The sequence below is a fragment of the Lissotriton vulgaris genome, chromosome 7 (assembly GCF_964263255.1).
Source record: "Lissotriton vulgaris chromosome 7, aLisVul1.2, whole genome shotgun sequence".
Taxonomy (NCBI): Eukaryota; Metazoa; Chordata; class Amphibia; order Caudata; family Salamandridae; genus Lissotriton; species Lissotriton vulgaris.
In genome coordinates this window covers 1,644,813,827-1,644,836,156 of record NC_141695.1, presented here as the reverse complement: position 1 = coordinate 1,644,836,156, position 22,330 = coordinate 1,644,813,827, and the positions used below count along the sequence as shown (strand labels likewise).

The following is a 22,330-nucleotide window of genomic DNA, read 5'->3' as shown; positions in this document are numbered from 1 at the left end:
GCATGACAGAGATTTCTCGTAGAAGCAGCCGTATGTTCTTGTGATGAATTGGGCGAGGTGGAGTTTGTGGAGGTGTGTTTATGGATTCCATGGAATGGTCGAATTGTATTAATTGAAGGACCCAACGCTCCGTAGTAATTATCCTCCAATTTTGTAGAAAGTGGGTAAGTTTTCCTCCAATTTTTAATAAGGGAGATGAGGTCTGGACTAGCTGAACAAACAAGTCATTGTCTTCGTCCGTTATTTCTCTTTTGTCCTTTACCCCGAAAGAACGACTTTCCATACGAGGATTGTTGGCCTTATTGCTGCTGGCGTTGCTGGTACTGTTGTCTACTCTGGTTGGAAGAGCAAGAGGACCTGTATTGGAAACCTCCTTTGTAGGAAGATTGACCCGTTCCTCTGTTTCCTCGAAAGGTCTGAGTTTTATATTGGAGTGTGCCCAGGGCCCTTGCAGTGTCAGTGTCCTTTTTAATATTTTGTAGAGCCTCATCAATTTTGGAGCCAAATAGTAGTTGGCCGTCATATGGCATATCTAGAACCTTTGACTGCACCTCAGGATGGAATGAGGTCGCTTTCAGCCATCCTTGGTGCCTCAAAACCGCTTCTCCAGCTAGTTGGCGGAATCCTGTCATAGCGACGTCCATTGCACTGTCTATAATTTCTGATGCCGATGTTTGACCCTCCAGAAATATTGTCTTTACCTCCTCTTTGGATGCATCAGGCAATTCAGACAGGTATGGGGCTATATCCGCCCACAATTGTCTATTATAACGCCCAAGAAGCGCTAGGGCATTTGCCGCTTTGGCAGTCATTGCCGACATTGTGGAAAATCGCTTTCCGATGTTGTCCAACTTCCTTCCCTCTTTATCCGGCAGAGCTGATAAAGGTGATGAGGGATTTCTGGAATTCTTCTGTGCCGTCTTCGTCACCACCGAATCAGGTTGAGGATGACCTGTCAGACAGGCCGGTGCTGTATTTGGAGCTTTGTATTTTTTGTCCAAACGAGGGACCACTGGCGAAACAGAGGCGGGATTCTGCATAACTTGAACCCCCTGTGTCCAAACATAATCAATAATAGGAATTGACCTCGTTGACTTCTTGAGAGGTTCCTTGAAATCGTACAGGAATCAGTCCTGCTCCTGTGAATCCATTATAATTTGGAAGCGCTTAGCGGCCCTTTCCACCACATTATAGAAACCACCAAGGTCAACCGGCGGAGAATCCGAGGTTGCGGGCACTGGAGATGCTGGGGAAGGTATAACGTAATCCTCCCAGTCCTCATGGACAGATTGATCGTCCTGCAAGTCACCTTCCTCTTGTTGTTCCTCCTCTTCTTCTTCTTCATCAGAAGACTGAGGACTTGGCAATGCACCCTTTCTTTCTGAATACATAAGGGCGGCGGTCGCGGTCTTGGTGATGGAGCTGCCGGGGAAGTTGGAGGAGCTGGAGATTCTGGGAACCTCTGCTTGTAATCTTGGATGAGGTATCGCAGATCTGTAACTAGGGATGCTGGAAGATAGACCATAGGTGTAAGAGGTGGAAAAACGATCTCCTCCTGAACATCCTCCTCATCTGAGCTCTGGCATTTAACATGCAGTTCTGAGGGCCTAGTTGCTTAAACATATCCCCGTCATCAGAATCCTCATCTTGAAGGAGACATGCTGGTGGCAAAAGTTGCACACGGCTAGGAGAAGTTAACTCCAGCGTCAGCTGCTTTCTCGTGATCTTTAGACGCACAGAAGCTGTTTGAAATCCAGAATCACTCTGCGTCAACGGGCCAGTCGACGGTGTGATCGCCAACAGAGTAATGTCGACAGTTGCCATAGCCTGTGAATCTGTCGTCGACAGGGTCGTCGTCGATGGTATAGTTGCTGTCGTCGACAGTGTCGTCGTCGATGGCATAGATGCTGCCGTCGACGGGGCCTTCGTCGACGGGGCCTTCGTCGACGGGGCCTTCGTCGACGGGGCCTTCGTCGACAGGGCCTTCGTCGACAGGGCCTTCTTCGACGGGCCTTCGTCGACAGTGTTGATGTCGACTGTGATGATCTCGTCGTCAACGCTGTCGTCGGCGAGGCAATCGTCGACGGGATCTTGGGCGTCGACGATGATCTCTTAATAACTATCGTAGACGATAAAGCCTTACCCGCCGTCGACGATGGGGTCATCGTCGTCGAGACTGTCGTCGTCGACGTAGAGACATAAGCAGGAGACACTGCCTTCTTGGACGCTGAAGATGTCGACGATATCGCCGTCGTCGATGGCGCAGGCTTCTTGAAGGTGTGAACCTCTTTCTCCAAAGCTGTTTTTGACATAGCCTCTGAAGACTTTCTTGGTGTCTTCTTTTGAGGAGCGTCCAGGGGGCTAGGGGAAGCTACCCTTGGCCTTTTCAGAGATATTTTTGAGGAGACTGAATAGCCTTCACTTTCCTCAGAGGAATCAAAGTTATCTCTATCTTTAAGCCTTTGGAGCCAGATTAAAAGGCGTCCTTCTCAGTCTTTGAGAGTTTTGGTAGAAAAGGTTCGACATACCTTGCAGTCCTTAGCTGAATGATCAGGATATAAGCAGTACAGGCAGTCCTTATGTGGGTCATCAATATGAAGTCTTTTCTTCCCACAAGAGCCACAGGCTCTAAAGTGACCTCTCTTAGGAGTGTCAGCCATAGTGTATAGCTTTCACTTGAGAAAAATATTCCAAATGCTGAAGAAAAAGCTGTGAATAATCAAACCTGAGCAGAACTCAAGGGGAGACTCCCTTAGCACAACGAGCGGTAGAAAATCTGAGGGACTGAGGCTCCTGCCAGGAGGGTTCTACATTGAGGTGACAGCTGATTGGCTATTCTCTAGAGTTTGGTCCTTTTTACAAAAGGACATGGATATGTTACTAAGGTGAGGCCTTTAGGCCTACTATTCTCTATATGTCTATAGGACATTACTTATTTATGTACAGGGGACTCCCATCCCGACGATGGGGAATGATTGAGGCATGTGAATCTATGAAAGACACCCATAATACTGGATAAGTGCAAAGTCTACGTGTATTTGTATGCTAATACCAAGGGTGTAAGAGAGCCGTGGTCAAGATGGTAGCCGAGACAAACGCAACATGAAACACTCTGTGCCTTCCGCTCGCTTGAGGATGTCCTGCCATGCAACATCTACCTCCTGAATCATGTGAGTGCTTGCCACAACCCACTCAGGTCTCACAGAGTACAGTGCCAAGCTGAAAAGCAGCACTCTGGTGATGATCAATGGTTGCACGGAGCCGCAGCCTGCAGGAGGTTGCGACCTTGTGAGTCTTTGGAAGATTGGCAGTAGAGCCATGGGAAGAGCATTTGGCCTACGGGACGCTGTGGTGGCAACTCAGCAAAGTAGCTGACTGCTTTCTCTGGCTGCCCTGGAATACTCCCAAAGGCACCAGGGTGGGACTGACACCAGCAACCAAGGCAGAAAGGTCAGTCACCATCCAAGCAAGCTCCTACACCCTGACACCCCTGAGGCATCGTGGTAAGGCACTCTGGATACCCCTGTGCACCCACCACCCACAGAATCACTGCTCATCCTTGGATGGGCAGTGACCGGGGGTGAAATTACAGCGTTGCCGAGCTGGAGTGGCTCACATTAAGGGACTGCTTCTCCCTTAAGGGATGTGGAGGGAGAGAGACATCAGCGAGACACTGGTACCTGCCCAGAAAGGCCCACACACACGCTGGAGGACTTAGGCTTTTAGAAACATGGATTGTCACCAGTTCCAGAGTGGGGGTAACTTTCAGTGAGCAGACATTCCCTCTTGCCTCCCCTGAAGACCCCCCACAGGGGGTGTCAAATTGGACTGTACCTACAGGGAAGCCCAACTCTTGCCCTTGGGATTTTCTGCCCTGCAGTCATGGTTAAGCAATGGTGCCAAAAGGGGGCCCGGAGGGTGGACGGGGAGGCATCTCACCTCCCTGCCACTCACGCACCACAGTGAGCGGCGGATAGTGCCGGGCCTATGCAAATGCGTAAAGATTTTATGAACTCTTACTACTATAACCAAAACTGGAAGCCTTGACGATTGAATAGAGTCTCCTGTGAGTGGACCAAGTGAAACTGAGAGATAAACTGGAGTCGAACAAGTCCTTCCTGGCAATCCTTCATCCCATTTAAAACAGACATGCAGATGCAACTCCAGGACCTCCAAACAGAGGTGATATTGCTGCAAAACAGGACGGAGGATGCAGAAGGCAGATCGCACTGCAAAAATGTTCGCATTGTGGGGCTCCTGGAGGGAGCAGAGACCAACAACATGGAGCTTTTCATTGAGGATGAATTGCTCAATACTGTGGGGGAAGGGTTCTACCTTCTGTTCAGTTGAGAAGGACCAAAGAGTTTCTGGGAGGGCACCTCCACAGGGTCCGGAGGAGACATGTCTCTTTAACTATCGTGACCGAGATCATCTCTTGCAGTTTGCTGGTGCAAAGGACCCCTGGCAAGTGAAAACAATATAGTGAACATTTATTCAAACTATACAATAGACGTGCAAAGCCCACGGGGAGTTTTCATGCCGATGAAGCAAAAGCTTTGCCAGTTAGGAAACCAATACTCAATTATGCTACCAGCTAAACTGTGCATTGTGGACTCTGGGCACACTAGCTTCTTCCCGAAACCAGCAGAGGCTTGGTAATGGCTGGAGAACAAGGGTGACCCCCCCACCCCCCTACCCACCATTAGACTTGCAGTCGCAGAGACCTAGCGGCAGACGGTGTCGTGAGCCAAGACAACGGCAGCCTGGAACGCCCAGGGACAGACCCTCAGAGGAATAAGCAGTGAGAGAGCAGGCTTTGGTGAAAGCTGAGCTGGAGTCCTGACATAGACCGTGAGCTCTCCTGACCACACCGGAGACTGAGCTGACTTATGCTTTGGACGACATTCCCCCGGAATGCCAGTGCTGCCTTGCTCTTACTCTAGGACAGCGGATCACGTTATCTCAAATTAATTGAGACACTCCAGTAATGAGTGAGTTTCTCTCGATGGGTGGGGAGCTTCTTGTGACTGTATTATGGGCCTGGCACGATCGCACTACTCTACACCTTATGGGTAACCCAGCACCCGAGGAACTTACATTTGTTATGTTGTTTGTTTATGACCTGTGACTTGTTTCTGTCTTGACCTGGGGGGCAGGAGCTAGTGATTTTGGTCTCTATTTTCTTTTTTCTCTTGTGTGGAAGAATGGTATGGCAGTGCAGAGAGGAAGGTGTTATATGACATCTCAATAGATTGTTTCTCGCCCTACATACAACATACTGACCTGGAATGTCTGGGGAATGGTAACACCCAGACACCAACATCAGATGTATTTCAACCGGAGATGTTGGTAAATCCATTTGGCCTGTTTATAAGAAACACACATGACGGCTGCAGAACTCCTTAAACTAAACCGCCGCTGGAGAGGTTAGCTCTTATTTGGCCTATGCTAGAGGGGTACTCTCTTGTGGGTGGCACCAACAGTGCCACTGGCAGTCATGCGCAAAATATTGGACCCCGAAGGTAGCACAGGGGAAGATGGATGACGTTCCCCCCCTTTGCACAAGTGTACTTTATGCCCCCAAATAATGGGCAAAAACTATTTCTGGAGGTCCTGGCTCCCATAATAGGACGGGACCTAAATGCAAATGGGGTGGGGATTTTAACTGTGTACATGGCACCACTATGGACAGATCTTCCCCCTATTGAGGGGCGACCCTGCTGTCTGTACCGCTTGCACATTTGCGGATTGGTTGGAACAGCACCGCCTGCAGGAAACATGGTGCTCCATGCATCCCCCCACAAGAGAATACATATATTTTTCTTCAATCCACCAATTACACACCAGAATAGACCTTCTCCTATGCAGTGGTTTCGAAACATAAAGGGGCAGCTCCCTCTACCCGCCCTGTTTGTAGATCACTGCAGTGCATACCCCTCAGCTCCCTTACCTACTCTGCAGTAATCTACAGAGTATGTAAGGGAGTCGAGGGGAATGCACTGCATGCCGCAAAAGGGAGCAGTCCCTCTATGTATAAAAAATGCTGCAGTAATCTTAAAACATAGAGGGACTGCTCCTTCTTCCGGCCCCGTTTTAGAAACAACAACCACTGCAGAATATTTCCGCCTGCAAAGTGGCAGAATCTATCAGCAATTTTGCATTACAAGAGTAACGCAGAATTACCAAATTCCTCTGATTCAGCCGGAATTGAATATTCCACCCCGGCCTATTATTTACCCTGGAGTGGATCCGAAGTGCCTATGGTGCACATGTCCAGAGGTAGTCTTTTACCATATGGTGTGGGCCTGCCCGAAAATCAGGCAGTACTGGAAAGAAGCAGTGAGGACACTCACTGACATTTGGGACGTTCCCCAATGATGGGCAGGCCCGGACTGGCCGTTGAATGTACCGGGCAATCCCCCGGTGGGCCGCATGGTTGGGGGCCGGTTTTGGACCCCTGGGGCCGTTTTTGTTACAGGACCGTTTTTGCTGCAAAAACGGCCCTGTAACAAAAACGGCTGAAAACCGGCCCTGGCACAGAGCGCGGTCGCGCCCCCACTCCCTCCCTCGGGGGTGGGGGGGGAGTAGGGGGGCCGGCCGAGCACTTTGCCAGGGCCGGTTCTGGTTCCCAGTCCGGCCCTGATGATGGGCCTTCTTCATGGTTTGCTGGGGCTGACTTCTCGGAATCATAAGAACAAATACGGAATGCCATTTAGAGATTTGATGTTCATTCTGTTAAAACGCCATACAACATTGGAGTGGAAATCTGCAGAAAGTCCCCTACATCACTGTGGATGAGCTATCTCCTCAAAGGTGTTATAGATGAGGAGAGAGATAAGACGGAGCTAAGCAGAAGAAAAGGAGAGCAAATCAGATATATAGAGAAAGCAGCCATGATGTGAAGAAGAGAGCATTAAAGAAGAGAGAAGATAGAATGAAAGGATGTAGAGGACAGGACAGAGGAAAAAAAGCAGGCAAATGATAAAACGGAGACACAGCTAACCACTGCTAGAAGAGTGATCCTAAAGAACCAAGATCGAGGGGAGAGAGAGCGGATAGATGAAAGTGAAGAGGAAAAAGGGCAGGGGTAGAATGAATAGAGGGCAAATCAGAAATGCGGGGAATAAGGTAACACACCAGGAGTGACAAAGATGATAGAAAACAATTAGAGAGGTGAGAAGATAGAATCTTAGAGCAAAGACGTAGGGGACAGACAACAGACCGAGGTTAGAAGATAGAGACTGAGGCAGTGAGAGTTTTGAAAGAGGGGCTCACCGGAGGAAGAAGTGAGTTATGGCCTCCTTGGCAAAACTTTCAGCACCTGCACTTCTTTTTTTTACAAATTAAGCCCTGCCCAATCCCCACTTGCATGCACGCTGAGATGATACCGAACTGATGCCCTCTAGAGGGGTGACAATGAACGTGCTCTAAACAACTGACAAATATAAGTTAGGCCTCGTTTGGGCAACATTGTATATTTCTTAGACCAGAATATCACACGTTAGTAGCCACGAAACCCAACACACGGGAGTCATAGCCCCGATGCCGCTGCGCCACACCTCTTCCACTTCCCATTAAAGCAGTATGAAAATCAGCAGAAGCGTAAGCCTTCAAGTTTTTAATTTTTGTGAACAATCTCCTAGAAATCTAAGATCCATCAACAATGCACAAAATGAAGAAATTATAATAATTATTTAGTCCATTATTAGGGCACAAGGTAAAGTAATATGTAAGTTGTTCAAATGAGGCATATTTATAAACGCAAATGAAGAAATGTAGAAGTGTGCACTGGAAGCAAGCTCAAACCTGAATGTATATAACTGTATGACGTTAGCACATGCAGCAGGCAACTTTACACAATTAGGGCTGCAACAGACCACTGAGTTCTTAACGCTGGTAATTACAATTAATCGTAGATGAAACAAAAATTGTAAGACATTGGGCAAGAAACAATGTACAAAAGAGATCAAAATCAAACCTGATAAGATCAGAGCCTTGTATAGTCATTATGCAGGACCTCATTCGCTGTCTCTTTAATAGAAGACTTAATTCATCAGTTCAAAGCTGCATAATGGAGTTGTGGGATCCTAATTAAAGATCAAGAGCGGTACAGTCGCTGCTGGCGCCCGGTGCGACAATCATTTCTGGCGCCCCCACCCAGGCGGGCAACTAGAGCCAAATTTCGGGGGGGGGGGCTGAAATATTTCAGGGGTGGGGGGGGACTAATTCTTCCAACCACAGACAGAGTGGCTGTAAGAATGGGTGAACACACAACAAAAGCCTCATTTACAATTAATGGTCTTTTAAAGACCTGTTCAGTACTCGGGTGCGGCTGCAGTTAGATGCTCGCCTGCCCGCGAAGACGTGTCAGCCCGGGCTGAAACACACGACGGGGGGCTGAAGCCCCATGAATCCAATGGGTGTTGAGCGTCTGCCCCCACCCCCATATCCTCCTCTTCAGATTCTCTCACTACCACCGGGCAAAAGGGCCCCTCTTCTCTCCAATCACAAGTTATTGCTAAATACAGCACACCCCCTGAGGTCGGCGTCCCTCCACAGGTCAGCGCCCAGTGCAGCCGCACCGGTCGTACTGCCCTAAAGCCGGCTCTGATCGTAATCTTGTTCTGTGCCTGTGCAGTAGCGCGAAAGGGATCTTTGATAATGTTTTGGGAGAAATTGCTCCCTCTGTGGCGCAAGCATCCCTACCGAACTCCACGTCAGGGGCGGCCTTAGGCATGTGCAAGCTGTGCACCTGCACAGGGCCACCAAACCCAAGGGGCCACCACGCCAATATATATCCTTAATATAATAATCCTCTGAGGATGGATACATATTTGCGTGGTGGCCCCTGGCAGGGATTTGGCGCCGTTGGCGGCCTCCGGCTCTGTTCCACTTCCAAACACCCTGACCCCCCCCTCCCTCTTCACTGGCCTCCGCGCTCCGCCCCACCCGGACTCCCTCTTCCGGGGCCCCCTACCTATGCTCCCTGCCCAGGGCCGCCATGAACCTAGAGCCGCCCCTGTCCACGTGCCGGCAAATGAGCACTGGGCATCACGCCTTGGAATCCTGGGTCAGCAAGCACCGCTTTGTGTTTCTAAGCTGCGCTGTCTGCAGTGTGCGCACTGACTCATGGGCCGAGTAAGCAAGCATGTGCACGGTGAGCCGCACAGTTAAAGGGCACACAGGATCATGATATGGCCTAAATCGCCAATTACAGCACATCAGAAGTGTTGACCTACGTACCCTGAGTTCCCAGTCTCCTCCACTGCAAGTCTCTTTCTTCTTGCTTTTCCAAAACTTTCAGCGGTTATTAAAGCAGGGACTGTGAATATCAACAAGAAACATTTAAGGAGGTTGCATTGCACTAAAACAGAAACACATAAGCAGAAACATATTTACATTTTTAGCATAAAATGTTCATATAAAGCCTTTGGAAGAAAAGGTAAGATTTCTATCCCCCTCAAGGGTCACATGTTACCAGTACTGAGTAGTAAGGAGTTACGTAGTAGTAGCATCTGTTATACTCTATGGTTGGAGAATTCAGTAATTTGAATGTAGGTGTTGAAATTAAGAGTATTCTTTTAATTATCACTGTACGTTCTGCTTTTGCATCCAATCCTTTCAGACTTGAATGGCGCTTAAACTGCTAAGTATCCAAGCGGCTGAACCAGAAGTACGTTCCAATCAAGGAAGGAACTGAAACCATATTGGGTTCAAGCTCCAGCACCATCTTCACAGTCCTTTATTTGTTGCAAGAATAGTCTTTGCCAGAGCCACTGGAATTATGCGGTATGGGTGGGCTAAATAATGTGACAGGGTTGAGTAAATTATGCGCAAGAAAAGGTAAGTTTTGTGATCTTACGCAACATATTTTGTGACAGTATTACCTTTGGTTTTTTAATTTATTTTTGGTGTTTTATAAAGGGCAGACATGACCAAGGTTATCAGAGTGCTGTACAAATGAATTCTATACATTCGCAAAGAGCTGAAAACTTAAAAGACCATCTAACAAAAATCATAGACCGACATTTAAAAACTCTGATAAGAAATGGTATGTTGTAACAGAGTTATCGTTAAACTACGGCCATCCGTTTAAGACTGGAATATGTTCTCCAGGCTGGCTTTCCAAAAGTCAGCTTAACGTCTGTTCCGTTCTCGATACCTGGGGGACAATGATTTTGTGGGTCCTACTGGTATGGGTCTGCCTCTGCCCTTTATTGGTATTACTGTCATTGTGCTGGCCACTACGCCAGTGGACAGGCTCGTTGTAGTTTTATGATAGGAATATGCTAATTAGGATCTTTTTCACCTCTTTTTTGAAGACGTTGATCGATGGGTTAGACCAGACCTTGGGTGGTAGGGAGTTTCAAATCCTTGGAGCCACTCCTGAGAAGGAGCAGTTGTATGTTCTTTGTTTTCTGAATAGGGGGGGTTCTAACCTGAAAGAGTTTGCACTTCTGAGTGAGCAGCTGCCTCCTGAGATTCTAATATTTTCTGATAGGTACATTGGTTCGGTACAATGTAAGGCTTTATGCGTGAGGCAAGCAATTTTCAGTTGAGTTCTGGCCTCGAGTGGGAGCCAGTTGAGAGACCTAAGCAATGGAGAAATGTGGTTGAACGGTCTAGTGCCTGTTATTTTGTCAAGGTTTACACTTGTTACCACTGTCTGTGCATTGGCTAAACATCATTAGTACCTGTTCAACACCCAAATATAGCAATAAACAACAGAAAGGTGACCAGTAAATCTTTGCAAAGGCCTGTCCACTGCGCAGCAGCAAGTGTTGCTGCACTTTTAGTAACTTTTGAACCGTTTGAGCTAGAAACAATGTCTTTTTTCATTAAAGTCTGCAGGATATGCAGCTGATGATGGATTACGTGGTAAATTTGGCAAATCTATAGTTATAAGAAAAATGCAGCGGCCACACAATTACATAATTCTAGCGGCCCTGGTCTTCACTAGCTGTCTGAATCTGGAAAGTGTAGGCTTTTCTATGGGCATGTTTTCTAGAGTTGTGGCTCTCCTACAACAAATAATTTTGCTCTAATGTGATATTTCTAGCTTGTCTTCCTCTGATCACTATCAGTGTCACTGATCCTAGTGCCATATTATGTAACTAACAATCTGTTTTTTTTATCTAAAGTTTTGAAATTTCTTTTGCTAGTGGTACAGTGTGAAATTTGACCCCACCTTTACACGTCACAAATACATAAGCTATATATGCATATAGCGCATGTTTCCTGTGTGGCCTAACACCCTTAATAAGATATGTTGCACTTGACTGAGTGCTAATTTGTAATAAACCTTCTTAACTTTAGTCACTTCTTGGTCTTTATTGTGTAGCCAAATGGGTTATACCATTAATTGGAATTTATTGATGTAATGTTAATTCTCCTCACCTCTCAGTTGGATAAAAAGGTCACTGGAGGATGAATGATAAGAGGGTAGGCCCAAAACGCTACATCACTAGCATGTGATGCATCAGCACTGCCTTCATGTGACAGGGTATGCCCTAGGAACCACTGTAACCTTCCAAAGTGCCTGGGAGATATGAATGATCTTTGCAACTGTATGCATTGTTTGGTATCTTTGCGCTAAACTGATACGAAGTTACCAATTTGGATGAGCCCTTAAGACGTCTGGGTATTCTGTTCTTCCACTAAACTTAGAGTGTAATCAGCAGGCTTTTATTATGGTTAGGGGATGTAGTCTATCTGTATTCTGTAGACCTTGTGGTTTTCTCAAAGGCCAAGACTCCAAATTTGAAAAAAATATGTCCTCCAAACACACCAGTGGTATGGATCTGAAGTGCTGTCAAGTTGAGACGTTTCTCTAACACTTAAATGTTTGGTGTGTCCAGGGATTTAGCTATGGCACACCAGTGTTTTCACATTTTTATAAAATGTGCTGGTGTTTGCTCCTCGTATGTGTTTTCAGTAATAGAGGACTCAAAAGACTGGTCAGAATTAGCATTCTTCGCCACTCTATTTCAGTGTGTCCAGTGGTTCTTGAATTTTAATCATGGAAAGTGTGGGTTGGTTTGTGTGTGTTTGCATGTGTGCGAGCATATGTAGGTGTGTGTGTGTACACATCTGTATATGTGTGTACGTGTGCATGTCTATAAACAAGTGTGTGTACACATACACATATGTATGTGCACTCATGCATGTACACATGTGTGCACATGTATGTGTAAATGTACGCATACATGTATACATATATGTATAAGTGTACATGCACATGTGTATGTGTATATGTACACATACAGCTGCATGCATATGTGTACACATGTATGTGTACACCTGTATGTGAATGTATACACAGATAGGTGTATATGTACACATACATATACAAGTTTAATTGTACATGCACACGTGTGTATGTGTACAGGGACACATACAAGTGCACGTGTACACACACATGGGCGATTGCAAATGCACATACATGCGTACATATACACATACATGTATACAAGTTCAAATGTACACGTGCACATGTTCACATACACATGCATATGTACACATATGCGCAAATGTGTGCTTGTACACTGACGCATACATGTGTATACACACAGATGTACACATGTATGTGTACAAGTACACATACCCCTGTACACATACATGAGTATGTGTACACATACACATTTATGTATGCATGTACACATGCACATGTCTACATGTGTAAACATGCAAATACATGTGCACACATACACATGCATGTATACACACGCAATACACGTCTATACATACACAAGTATGTGTAAGCACACATTTTCATTTGTACACATACACATGTAGGTGTACATGTACACATACACAAGTACGAAGGTACACATGTGAATACACATGCACACATACAAGTGTACGTGTACACATATACGAATACACATGTACCTGTACTCTTACACATGTATGTGTACACACACATGTACAAGTACCCATACACATGTACACATGCACATACACGTGTACACATACCCATAAAAATACATGTACACATGTACGTGTTCTCATATACATGTACATGTAAATGTGCTATATATGTTTAGACATACATGTGTACATGTACACACACATACACTTCTACAAGGCCATGTGTGGAGCAGCAGCCAAAGTGGCTGATTCCCGAGCGCAGGCCCACCATTCAATCCCCAGCTGCACCTCAGCTCAGCATCATGTGACTCTGGGTAATAGCTCACTTAATCTCCCCAAAGGCCCCCAGCGCCTTGAAACCCTTGAGGGGTGATATGTTCACGCTTTACAAATACGAATTATTATTATAATTATTGTGTGTACACATAAACATGTATGTGTATATCTGTATTGCACTGGATATGCGTGCACATATATTTGTATGTGTGCACATGTATCTGTGTGTGTATTTGTACACATGTATACATGTGTGTATTTGTACATGCACTCATGGATGTGTATGTCTACACATGTATGTTTACTTGTACATGTGTACATGTGTGTGTGCATATGCATGTGTATGTGTAAGTGCACAAGTACACGAGTACGTGTATATGTGTACACGTACATGTGTATGTGCATCTGTACATTTGTACTTGTCTGCATGTATGTGTAAATGTACATGTGTATGTACAAGTCCAAGTGTACATGTATATTTACACTAGTGTGCATACACATGTATGTGCACACATGCATGTGTGATATACATGTGTATATGAATGTGTTTATGTGCATGTGTACATGTACACATGCATGTGTACATATTAGTATGTGTACAGATACACGTGTATGTGCACAGATATACATGTATGTGTGAGTGTACATATACATGTGTTTGTGTACACATGTATGTGTATATGTCCACATGTATGTGTTCGTGTTCAGATGGGTGTGTACATGTGTATGTGTACATGAATGTATGTGTGCATGCTTATGTGTACACATACACATGTATATATACACATATGTGCCCATATGTATGTGAGTGTACATGTGTATGTGTAAGTGTAGGTGTGTATGTGTACAAGTGTGTTCACATGTGTGTATGTGTATATGTGCACACATGTATGTACATGTGTAACAAGGGCACTGCAGTGTCTCAAAGGAGAAATGATTTGTCTGGCATGCTGGCAAAGTTGTAGAAGCTATCGAAATCAGATGTTCCAAGTTGTGGGATGCAGTATCCCTCAAGAATTATATAGAAATTGGCAGAATACTGTGGACCTTAAGAATTCTGATTACACCAAGCTATGAGAATCCCCACCGTGTTCTCACCAAAGAATAGGTGGCTGTCAATACCATGAGTTCTTTGAATATGATCAAGCTCCTCATTAAATATGCAGAAATTGAGAGGGATTCCCTGATTGAACAAATTAAAATCATCAATGATCAAGTGAGTAAAGAGGAAGAACGGATAGGACTTTTCAGACAAGAATTAAAAACTAGGACGGTAAAGTATGAAGACTCAATAAAGCAGGGGAAGGCACAAATATTTGAGAGAGAAAAAAGGTTTTACCAGAGAGGGTAGATCTTTCCCTTTGCAAGGAGATTATAAACCAAGCACAGATAACTTCTGGGAGAAGTAAATGAACTCAGACAACAGGTATCCCTCAGTTATCTCAGTGCAGATACGAGTTCAGAAGTAAAAGGTGAATGTGATGACCACGAAGGCAACAAAACCCTAAAGGAGCAGAAAACAGAGGAGTGAGGGACAAGGGAAAAGGAACTAATGGAGACTTCAAGGGGCGAGTGACATGCAGCAATCAGAAGTGATAATTCATAACAAAATGGTAATTAATTTAAGTGGTATTCCATAATCCCTAGAAGATGAGGAAATATTATACCTTGGCCTCTCCGTCTGTCCTGTGTCAAGCTGTAATTATGTGCAGTCAGGCACTGACTTGTTTAAATTTGTGCACAAGCTCAAACTGAAGAAACACTTTAGTATAAAACCCAAACAGAAATAGGCTAAGAAGGACATCCTACTGACATTTTGCAAGTCTCAGATTTAGATTTTATGGGAGATCTTCTAGCACTTGAAAGAGAGAGGGAAGAGTCAGACCCCAAAGTAGAGAATATCCAGTTTCAGATGGTATTGGAACTTGATGAAGGGAGAGATACCAGTTTTAAACCCAAGTCTAGATATATTCCACCATTCGTGCATGACAATATAGAAGTTTTTTCTGAATTGATGATTGATGAATTAAGAAGAATGTTGAACTGTGTTTAAACATAGGAGACATTTTGTAAATCAAAATATAAAATTTAAACGGGTTATACAGTAATGGGAAGCAAAAGATGATTGTGTGGTACAAGCTTCAGATAAGGATGGTAATATGGGCCGGGATGCCCGCCACCCCTCCCAACACCCTTCCTCATGGGAGGAGACAGACACAGATTTAAACTTTTGGAAGGCGGGGGGGGCCTCACGACCCCCCCAGCCGTATTTATTAAAATATGAAACAAAATTTAAAACTTTAAATTAAAAACATTTCAGAATCATGTACAAATTCAACTTCAATTACATTTTGATGAAGACAGGTTTTTGGGCTAACCTTAACAAATCTCTAATACAAAGGTTTCCTAGCCGAGTCTAGCATCCTGATAAATGCATTACATTTTTGAATTTGTACAACCTAGCATTAAGGGCCAACGGCAAGGTCTTAACCGGTGTCAGATCCCTATCACCAACTTCCCGCCCTCACGGTGTGAGTAGCGCATGCGCAGAGGACTTTACCCTCGCAGCCAACTGTAACTTCCCTTGTCGTGGGGGCCCCCTTTCACTCTACGCCATCTTAAGGTCGTCCGAGTTCCAGTGCGAGGTATCCTTAAGAAGGACAGCGTGGACTCCCCCCCCCCTCCCCACATTCTCTTCCGCCGGAGCGGATATCCGGCCCCCGGGAAATTCGTGGGAGGGGCATATAGCCGTCTCCCCCTGGGAGGGGCCTATGGCCGTCTCCCCCTGGGCGACCCATTCGTAGGAGGGGCCAATGGCCGCCTCCCCCCGGGCGCTCCCATCCATAATGGGTGGCGCCCCCCCTAGGGATCTTGAAATCACTGCTCACCGATCATGACCTTACCGCCACAGGCCAGATAGTTGACCGACTATCTGGCCCCCCCACACCTCCTATAGGTCATGCCTCCTCAAACCCACTAGCCGAGCTACGAAGTCTCCTATGAGTAATTCATTCCCAGCCCTGGACAGATGCACCCCATCATTCAAATAACAGTGATCCACCCTAATACACCCATGGGAAATGCTTTGGAGATGAGCGGAGCGAAACAGTTTCTCAATCTTGTTGTTGACCCTCTTTACCGAGTGGTTCAACGCCGACATAGACAAACCCCCCCGCCATATTCTCCTGGGAATCATGTGGGACCAGGCAATCCTACACCCAGCTAACTGCAGACAATATGTGCTCAACTAACACCCGTCTTCCCAGTCTCACCAAGTCATTGCCCCCCACGTGCACTATGACTATAGATGGCGGTGACCTGTGCCGCCCTAAGAGTTCCTCCACAAATTTTTGCAATTGGTCAATACAGAGGCCTCCCTTCCCATGGAAGGTCACTCTGAACCCATATTCCTCAGATGCGTGGATCGCATCATCTGCTTTGAATATGTCCCCGGCACGCCTCACGTATGAGTGGCCCACGACCCAGACCACTTGATCTCCAATCGGTGATCCCATCCCGCTGGTCAGCTGATGCTGGGCCGATCCCAATTTCCGCCCCGCGTGATAGGCTTGCGAAACTGTAATCCAAGCAAAAGACAAGAAGCGTGAGTGCAGTTCATCAGCTTTTTACAACATGTGCAGTCGCACATACCTCTTGAAACAGTTTGAGGTCCACCGGCCTAATTGTTTCACCTCTTCCGCCTGCAGACCCCGAGCCGTAGCTTCCGTAGCGGCCCCAATTCTAAATGAGTGGGTCCCAAAATCACCCGGGTTCAAGCCCGCCGCTGCAATCGTAATTGCCAGCACCCTCTGAAATTGAAATCTCGTCAATGGGGTGCCGTCCATGTGTCTAAGCAGGGCCCCCCCATGTTGTCAACCTCTGTTTCAGGTAGGCCTCCACATGCCCCACTGGACAACCGGGGTTCCCCCGTGCACGCTGCACTATTCCCCAGGGCCTCCTGGTCTGTTTTTGACCTGGTTATCGAGATCAGCAGAGAATCGCCCCTCACTTGAACGTGATCCCTGCGCAGACCTCCTTCCACATCTTTCTTATTTCCCGCCACTAGTTCACTCACCCGCAGGGCCCCATAGAACGCCAATGCAAAAGCTGCTCGGAACAGTTTTACCTCGCTGGGTGAGGAGCATGTCTCATCTAGTTTCGCCAGTAAGATGGTCAATTTATCCAACCCAATCGGGTGCCAGTTATCCTGTCTGCGACTCTCCAGGCACCGCCAGCCACGGAGAGCCTTCTTGACTATGAAGGAATCCGTCGGGTCCCTTACCCCGTGGAGCTGTGCCATAAATGATATGGCGGCCCTATACCTGTTGACGGTTGCCGCCGACCGGCTTCTCTATGAAGTGCCACCAAAAATCGGAGCAAGGACTCCTCCCGCCCCCATCTATGCTCCCCTATTGGGCCCAGAAAGGTGCAGTATGAACGGAACGCCCCTTCATAAGCTTTCCTCGTCCTTGGCGCTAGACTGGCTGCCACGAGGTCTTGTAGTCCAGGGCACCGATCTGCCATAGTGCTTCGGGGAAAGGTGCCGCCACTAGCTCCGCTGTGGGTAGATAACCCCTGAAAGCCTGCATTTTTGAACGAGAGAGTGCATCAGCTGCATTATTCAGTACACCCGGCACATGTTTTGCCCTGAACTGTACGTTTAATCTCATGCATCGCAATACAATTTCCTTCAACAGTCGTAGGATCCATTTGCAACGTGCTGCCTGGTGATTAATGCACTCAACCACTGTCATGTTATCTGACCAGAATACCACTGAGCGGTCCCTAAAGTCATTAGGCCATGCCATCAGAGCCACCCAGATGGGGAATAACTCCAAGAAACCAATGTTACCTGTTAGGCCGCTTGAGTGCCACCACGCCGGCCATGTTTGTGCCGACCACCGGTTACCGAAAATTGCGCCAAACCCCACGCTCCCCGTCGAGTCGGTCCATAAGCCGAGCTCCTCCGACGAGGCTGGGGGTTTGTTCCACACCACTCGACCGTTGAAGTCTTCCAGAAATGCCAGCCAGATGAGCATGTCCTGGCGAACCTCTGCCGATAGTCTAGTGCGGTGGTGTCCCTCCTTAAGGCCCACCATAGCCTGCGCTATGGACCGCGAGAAAGGGCGAGCCATCGGCATCACCCTCAATGCAAAGTTAAGCTGACCCACTGTCTGTTGTAACTGGTGTAGGGTCACCTTCTCTGTTCGGAGACATTGTACCAGGGAGGCCCTAAACTTGGCCACCTTCTCATCCGGCAGGCGGAAACATCCCTCCTCTGAGTCTAGCTCTATACCCAGAAACTCGAGGGAGGTAGACGGCCCGACCGTCTTACCTGGTGCCAACGGGACCCCAAAACCCCGCATGAGCACGCAGAAGTCCTGCAATGCCTGCGCACAGTCCTGAGTGCACGCTGGGCCCAGAAAGAGGAAATCATCCAAATAGTGCATCACCTGTCTATGGCCCCTGGCCTCTGTGAACACCCATTCCAAAAAGGAGCTAAACATTTCAAAATAAGCACATGAAATCGAACAACCCATGGGCATGCATTTATCCATGTAGAATTTCCCCTGGAAAGTGAAACCCAGTAGCCGCTGGTCTTGAGGGTGTACTGGGAGTAACCTGAATGCAGATTCAATGTCTGATTTAGCCAACAAAGCACCGGGGCCCAGGCGATTCAACATTACGACTGCGTCATCAAACGATGTATGCTTTACTGAGCATACCTCGGGGTCAATAGCTTTATTTACTGAGGCCCCCCTCGGGGCCGACAGATTGTGGATGAGTCTATACTCCCCCGGGTCTTTCTTCGGAACCACTCCTAAGGGTGAACACACAAAATCCGCTACTGGTGGGCCGCCAAATGGTCCTGCCACTCGCCCCAAGCTAACTTATTTTGCTATCTTTTTGGCGGCCACCGCTGGGTTGTGTTGAACAGACAGCTGGTTTTTCAGGAAGGGGTCCCCCGAAAATTGCCCGCCGGGATCCTGAAGCCATATGAAAAGCCATCCCTCAGAGTCCCGGCGGACGCATGATCAGGGTATCGGTATAGCCAAGGGGTCAAAGCCAAGATATCTACGGGCGAAGATGTCTGCTTCCGAGGCACTGCATCAATCCTGCTTGGATCCCCCCTTTCCTCCCGCGCCATTGGTTTTAGATCGGGAACTGGTCTCCGGGTGTGAGGAATTCCCACAGCCCGAGCACGCGTGCCGGAACCTACACGTTCCCTGAGGCCTGTTACAAGTTCCTTTGTTGAATCCCCAACAAACCCCTCGCTTGCCTCCATTCCCGCTAGACCTGGGCTGGGATTCCCCCCCCCGGCACTCGCCCGAAAGGGCTGTGACGGTCTCTGATGGAATCCCCCCGAGCCACTCGTGCTTGGCACCGAAGGACCCGCCGGCCCTGGCAAGAGCTGAGCGTGCCATAACACTGTATCCAAACAATCCCATGTCAAGGCCTGGTTAAACTCCTTTGCTTTTCTAAAGGCAACATCATACCCCTTCCATTCATTTCCCCCATATATCGCATGGAAACTCATGATCCTGTTCTGATAACATGCCAGGTCAGTCAACACTTCAGGTTTACGTTCTCCGATAATTGCCGCGAAGTTAGAAAAAGCCCTGACCCAGTTCACCATGGTCTCCTCGACCCTGAATTCCGCCATCTTGGCCCGCCATAAACTGGGGTGCCAGAGATCTTTCTGGGTCTTTGCATATTCTAACTCACGATGGTCAGTCAAAAGTGAAAACATGTTAATGTATTTGTCTCCCCACACCATCTCTTTCGTAACCATGGGAATATGTTGAGATAAACTTTCTCGCCTTGAGGGCACCGGGCCCTACCCCACCAATGGCAACGCTCTCTTACCGGCTTCAACCGAACTCCCGGCAGTGTCCGTTGTCTTCTCCCGATCGTCAGTCGTGACCACCTTCGCCATCTGCGGGGGAATAGAAGGTACATTCGCTGTCCCGGCATCCCTTGCCTGACGCAACTGCTCAATAATTAATCTGTCTTCCTCGGCCGGATCTCCCACGGCCGCTGATCCCCCTGCTCCCTTCTTTAGCCAAGGTAATACTGCCGCTAACTGATGTGCTAACTCCGGGGGCATCTGGTCATCCCCTAGTGGCGTGATAACCACAGGAATTGGCAATCCCCCATCCGGTCCAGGTACCGGGCTAGCCGCCGGCGTGACGGGAATCGGTGGAGTTACTACTGGGACTGGGGCCTCGCTGGGACCTGCCCTCCCCTTCCTTTTCTTACCCTTATCCCCTGGGGTGACGTTCGGCAATGCCGGTCCTATGACCTTTTTAGGCCGGCCCGAGGGGGCATTCTGGGCCTCCACCCGTTTCCTGATGGCCGCTAGGCCACGATCCAGCCGCTCTACTTTACCCAACTTCCGGTCCATCACCGCCACTTGGTTCACCAACGTGCACAGAATCCTTTCCATCTCGGAGCTCTTTCCTGATTTCTTGCCAGGCATGTCCTCGATCGATCCGTCCGACTTGACTTGCAAAGGTGACTCGATCTCCCAACACGCCTTGGTAACTGAAAGAGAAAGACAAGGATTACACGTTCTCAAAAAGTGCAGCTTGTTCCCTTGAGGGCTCACGAGCGACGAGTGGTGCAGCCTTCAGAGCACAGGAACAAGAGGAAGCTTTGTTGGATTCCCGCACCATTTATCTAGCTGCAGGAGGGCGGGGACCCGCCTCAAGCACGCCCATCCGTGCACGGACTTCTGGGCGGGTGTCTAGGACAACCTCTTTTGGGCGGGAGGGGCGTGCTCCGGCTACGCCGCTTCGGGCATACCAGCCGGGTCACGCCCCCCCGCCCACGATGGTTTCCCGGGGGATCGGGGCACCCAACCATACGTTCGGGGGGACCGAGTGGTCTCCCCTTTCCATACTGTACTATGGAAAAAAGATATGTAAATAGAAGAAGCCATCTTGCAGCTTAATGATCCACAGCATTACACAATAATTTCAAGGAGAGAGTACACGAAGATCAAAGACTTGTTCAGTCAATTGATGGAATTGAGAGATGCTGAAATATTAAACTGGGATAAATACCGTTTTTTGAGGACTGATGAACCTATTTTGCCATTATTTTCCCTTATTCCAAAGGTACATAAAGATTCAGTAAAACCACCAGGAAGACCCATTATAGCTGCAATAGAGAGTCTTTTTGAGAATACTTCCATCTACATAGAACACGTTTTGCCGCTCCTGGTACACAAACTCCAGTCATACATAAAATAAAAGACACTACTGAATTTTTAAAGTTCATTTTTGTTGTACCATGGGAGGATAGAATGACAATGATGAGCTTAGATGTTTTTACACCAGCATAATGCAAGAGGATAGCTTTAAGGCAGTCCAACTCTTCCAGAGGGCTAGATCACAAAAATTGTATGCACATAACAACATGCTTCCCAAGATGTACCCTGAGCTAATAATAATCAATAAGGTTCCTCAAATAAATCACAGAGAAGATGGTCTTCGTCTCTTCATTTATTGTGATGTGGTTCTTCTTAAAAGAATCTAGCCGCCAACACGTGTTTTGTCTTAGGTGGTATAGACCACAGACTTCTACAGGGCTAGAATATCATGATACATGCAGTCAGGAGTAATCACAATACAAAGACAAAACACCAACATTGCTACATACAAATGTACGAATTATACCAAAGTGAATAAAAAAAAAACCAAACAAGTGGCTGAGAAACCAGTTGAATAAAGTCTGACCCTCAAGTCAAGAGGTTAAAACCAAACAATAAAAGACACCAAAACATATCAAACCACTGGATGAGGCCATATTAATACTGCTCATAGATGACATTTTCTTATCCCCAGTAAGTGTGTCATTGTTGATAAGGGCATCAAATCGTTTGGCAAAGGTGAATACCCTACCTGTGGTGTAATCATGCTCGTCACGCTTCAATTTACGAGCTTTCCTTTGCTTAATATCGTCTTCATACTTCTCCAAAATACCACTAAGGATCTCATAATTCTTCTTTGTCCCTTTCACCTTGTTTAAGTCTGCTATCTATTTTTCAAGTAAATCTACCTCTGAGATGGTTTTAAGTACCTTTCTCTCCGAATTTTCTATCAAGAGATTCATTAATCTCATAGAATTACCAATCAATTCCTTTTCCCAAATCAGTAACAGATCTTCCTCAAGATCATCG

At 47.1% G+C, this 22,330-nt stretch overlaps 1 protein-coding gene across 1 annotated transcript in view; it reads right to left on the bottom strand.

Annotated features, from left to right (window-relative positions):
* The window catches only part of LOC147706198 (somatomedin-B and thrombospondin type-1 domain-containing protein-like), a 113,053-nt gene that overhangs the window by 40,742 nt on the left and 49,981 nt on the right, over positions 1–22,330 (bottom strand). Inside the window, exon 3 of the mRNA XM_086932625.1 lies at positions 9,244–9,322. Within this exon, the coding sequence (XP_086788751.1) occupies positions 9,244–9,322 (79 nt within the window). The remainder of the gene's footprint in view (positions 1–9,243; positions 9,323–22,330) is intronic.